This window comes from Anopheles merus, chromosome 2L (assembly GCF_017562075.2).
Source record: "Anopheles merus strain MAF chromosome 2L, AmerM5.1, whole genome shotgun sequence".
NCBI classification, from domain to species: domain Eukaryota; kingdom Metazoa; phylum Arthropoda; class Insecta; order Diptera; family Culicidae; genus Anopheles; species Anopheles merus.
Window position 1 is genome coordinate 375,769 of NC_054083.1, and position 3,831 is coordinate 379,599.

Here is a 3,831-nt window from a genome sequence, read left to right on the forward strand (position 1 = left end):
AACTGAAGCTAGTCCGGTATAACGTAGTCAAAAATACAATACAATAAAAAAATATTAAATATAAAATAATAATAAAAATAATAATGAACGGAGGAAATAACGGGAAAAAGACTAAGTAACTAACGACATAATATAAACCAACCTGGAAAAAAAGAAGACATGGATGACAGTCCACTCCCAAACTCAGATGGTACGCCTCTGATTATACCTCCCAAAAAGAGAGTATAGGAGGATGTAACCCATCAACCTAAACAGAAGAAGAAGAAAATCATAGTAAGTAAAGCTTTTTTTATTTACCGTTTCAAAGCCCTTTTTCACAAATATTCGTGAAAATGCAAACATTGATTTTGCTCCTATTTTCGGCAGCACGAATACGGGTCAGAAAATGTTTTTATCAATGTTATGGAGGCGTTTTAGGGCGAATTACGGAAAGCCACAAAAGCCACAAAAGTGGCGACGAGAAAGTTAATGTGATCGTTTCGTGTTGTAAAGTGCTGACCAAATTTTAATTCGTTTTTGTTCGTTTTCTTCCGTGTCCCGCTCATACACATACACCCACACAAATGCGCCACCACGTCCCAAGAAGCGCAAGATGAACCCCGCTGATGCAATGATGGATTTACCGACGGAGGAGGAGCAGCGACGTGCATCCTTAGGCCGACCTGGATTTTTCAACCCGGCGGTGATGCAGCTATCCGGAACATCGCGGCCGCACGTTCCCTTCGTGCACGAAGTAGCGTCCCATCATCAGGTGTCCCCAAACGGGCACCTCTATCCGCCATTGCAATTGGGACCCGCATCAGCGCAGCCGGTATCAGCGCCATCGCAATTTGTGCAACCGCCATCGCAAACGGGCTCAGCTGTAGTGGATAACGCCGTACTCCTGCAAACGCTGAATATGATGCAGCAACAAATGGCCCAGCAACAGCAGCTTATTAGTAAAATAATGGCCCAGCAAATAAGCCAGCCCGCAGTTACGCCAAATTTTAATCCAGAGCAAGCAACGGAAGCATTAGCCAATTCTACTATGGAATTTCGATTCGATTCTGAAGCTGGCATCACCTTCATAACATGGTTTTCCCGGTACGAGGAGCTGTTCAACGAGGATGCTTGTCGGCTGAGTGATGCAGCAAAAGTGCGACTTCTTTTAAGGAAGCTAGGTGCAGCCGAGCATGATCGGTATTTGTCATTTATCCTGCCCCGGCGTTCAAATGAATTTTAATTCAAGGAGACGATCGCAAAGCTCGCTGTGCTGTTCGACGTACAGGAATCCTTGATAAGCAAAAGGTACAGGTGTTTGCAGCTTACAAGGAAATCTGAAGAGGATCTGCTTACCTACGCATACCGTGTGATTAAACCATGCGTAGAGTTCAGCAAGCTCGACGAGGAGCAGCTAAAGTGCCTCTTATTCGTTTGTGGATTAAGAGAAGAACGAGACGTCGAAGTGCGAACTATATTGTTGGCGAAAATCGAGGATCGAGAGCAGATTACGTTGCAGCAACTGTCAGAGGAATGTAGTCGCATTGCCGCACTAAAAAGAGACAGCGCAATGATACAGGAAAATGAACAGCAAGTACTCGCATTGCATAACAACAATAATACAAAAATATGTAACAACCAAAGCTAACAATTCGTATTTTCAGCACCGGCAATTCCCCAGAAGAAAAAAATTCCAAAGATATAGTAAGCAGCATCCTCCCGCACGGAACACCCAGCCCAGCAGACCATGCTGGCTTTGTGGCGATAGAAATTGGGTGCAAGACTGCGAATACAAATCGCACACATGCCAAGATTGCGGAATAGAAGGGCACCGAGAAGGACATTGCAATACTGCAAGTCGTTTCTGAAAGTTTCGGCACAGCCCATCAGCGGAGGCTAAAATCGTCACGGTGAATGCTTGTGCAGTCGCAGTAAATCGTATGTTTAAGTTTACGTAAACGTGCTAATAAATGGGAAGAATTCCAGGTTGCCACTCGATACGGGGTCCGATATCACGATCATAAATCGACCCATGTGGAAAAGCTTAGGAGAACCTTTATTAAATGCATGCGAGATAAAAACAAAGACAGTGTCAGGAGCTAACCTTCACATAGACGGGGAATTCGAAGTAATTATGGGGGAATTGCGAAAACAGCCACAATACGGGTAGCTCGCGTGAATCTTTTATTATTGGGTGCAGACGTAATAGAATCTTTTAACCTGGGATCGTTACCAATGAATGCGTACTGTGAATCAGTTTCAACAGCGACACCAATTGCTAAAAGCTTAGAATATCCCAGTGTTTTTAAAGGATCAGGCAGTGATTTTTATTTTACAAACGGAACAACGACTGCTACATAAGAAAAAAAGAAAAAAAGGAAAATAACGATACCAAGATTCATACATAAAGAGCCTGAAAAGATTAACGCAATAAGGTTTGGAAGATATACAAATGGAATATAAAAAATGAGATGGATAAAAAGCAAAATGATACAAAAAAAATGAAACCAATATAACAGAAAGTAGCGCATGCTTAAAAGAAACCTGATCAACAATAGTGTCGTGACCACAGCTTGCACGTTTCATAAAAAAAACTAGAGGGCTATAACGCGATTTATTTTGTTTAAAGAGAGGGTGGGTAGCAATCCCCATATGCAAAAGAAATGCCTAAGCGAAAATTATCATTCAAGGATTCAAAAAAAGGAAAACAAAATAATAGTTACAGTTATGGTCAGAATCCTCAACTAAAAAAGGAATGTAGTACATGAACAACACAATCAAGCAAGAATACCAAGTCAAAAACAATTAAATAATAATAATACAGCACGCACTTCGAGCACTTACAAAAGCACAAAAAGATTACAATCAAAAAGGAAAAGGGATTGACAGAAGTAAAAGAGCACTCTAACACAGAAAACTCTTTAAAAGAAGGCTGTTTGAAAAAAAAAAAACAAACAAGTTTTATACACAAGTGATCTAGCAGCAACAAAATGGCATCAGTGGTTGCTTCAGCGCATCGTCTACGCAAATATTTAGAAGAACGGCAACCGCACGTCCTAGAAAGCTGAAATCGGGTACAGGAACCACGACGCTCTTCTCGCAATGGAAGATTGTCCAGTCGGTTCGAGGTGTACCGTACATTTTAAGAGAGGGAGATGTTATGGAGGCGTTTTAGGGCGAATTACGGAAAGTGAGTCAACCTGCGCATACAGTTCGGCTCCGACTGGCTGGTCACTCAGCGAGCCGAGAGGACACTCAGCACGATCGAAAGGACGATCGTGCCCTCTTGGAATAAGGCGGCCGAGCGGGACGGTCACACAAAAAGGGCACTTAGGATTAATAAATTATATTATTGTATTGTTGAAATAAGTACAACATCGTTTTAGCCTAGCTCCGCAATATCACAAAAATCAATGTAAATATGTACAAAAAAATGTATGAGCAATTTAACACTCTTACTTTCCCAAGGTTGGTGTTTGAAAGCACTTTAATTATTAATTTTATGTTGATTATTTTGACCCTTCGACAGCCATTTTGATCCGACATTCAAACAGGGTAGCCATTGAAGAAAATTGACAGTTTGATGTTATAGTGCACGGCGCGAACTGGCTTACAAATATTTATTTTTCTCTTAAGTTAGTACATTATTTGTCGTGAAATTGGTGATATTTGGTACAAGAAAGGTCATATTATGTGTCGACAAACACATTGTAGTGCTCTGATAAAGTTTAAAAGATTTACTCAGCCAAATCCAAGGTGTGTTATTGTTCCGAGTTTCGGCAGGAGCCCACAGCATTGAGCTGTCAAAAATGAACATTTACTGTGTACCAATTTTCGGCAGAATTTAAGTGA

General features: G+C 41.2%; 1 protein-coding gene across 1 annotated transcript; it reads left to right on the plus strand.

The window, feature by feature from the left end:
* The first annotated feature begins 246 nt into the window (after nt 1–246).
* On the plus strand, nt 247–3,298 carry LOC121594727. The gene is made up of 2 exons (XM_041918347.1): nt 247–273; nt 584–3,298. Exon 2 carries the CDS (start codon nt 593–595, stop codon nt 1,220–1,222), a length of 630 nt encoding a protein of 209 aa, XP_041774281.1. The 5' UTR covers nt 247–273; nt 584–592; the 3' UTR covers nt 1,223–3,298.
* Nucleotides 3,299–3,831: the final 533 nt, after the last annotated feature.

What these genes read in the sequence shown, in the direction of transcription:
- LOC121594727 (XM_041918347.1), top strand. Translation starts at nt 593, where the DNA reads ATGAACCCCGCTGATGCAATGATGGATTTACCGACGGAGGAGGAGCAG.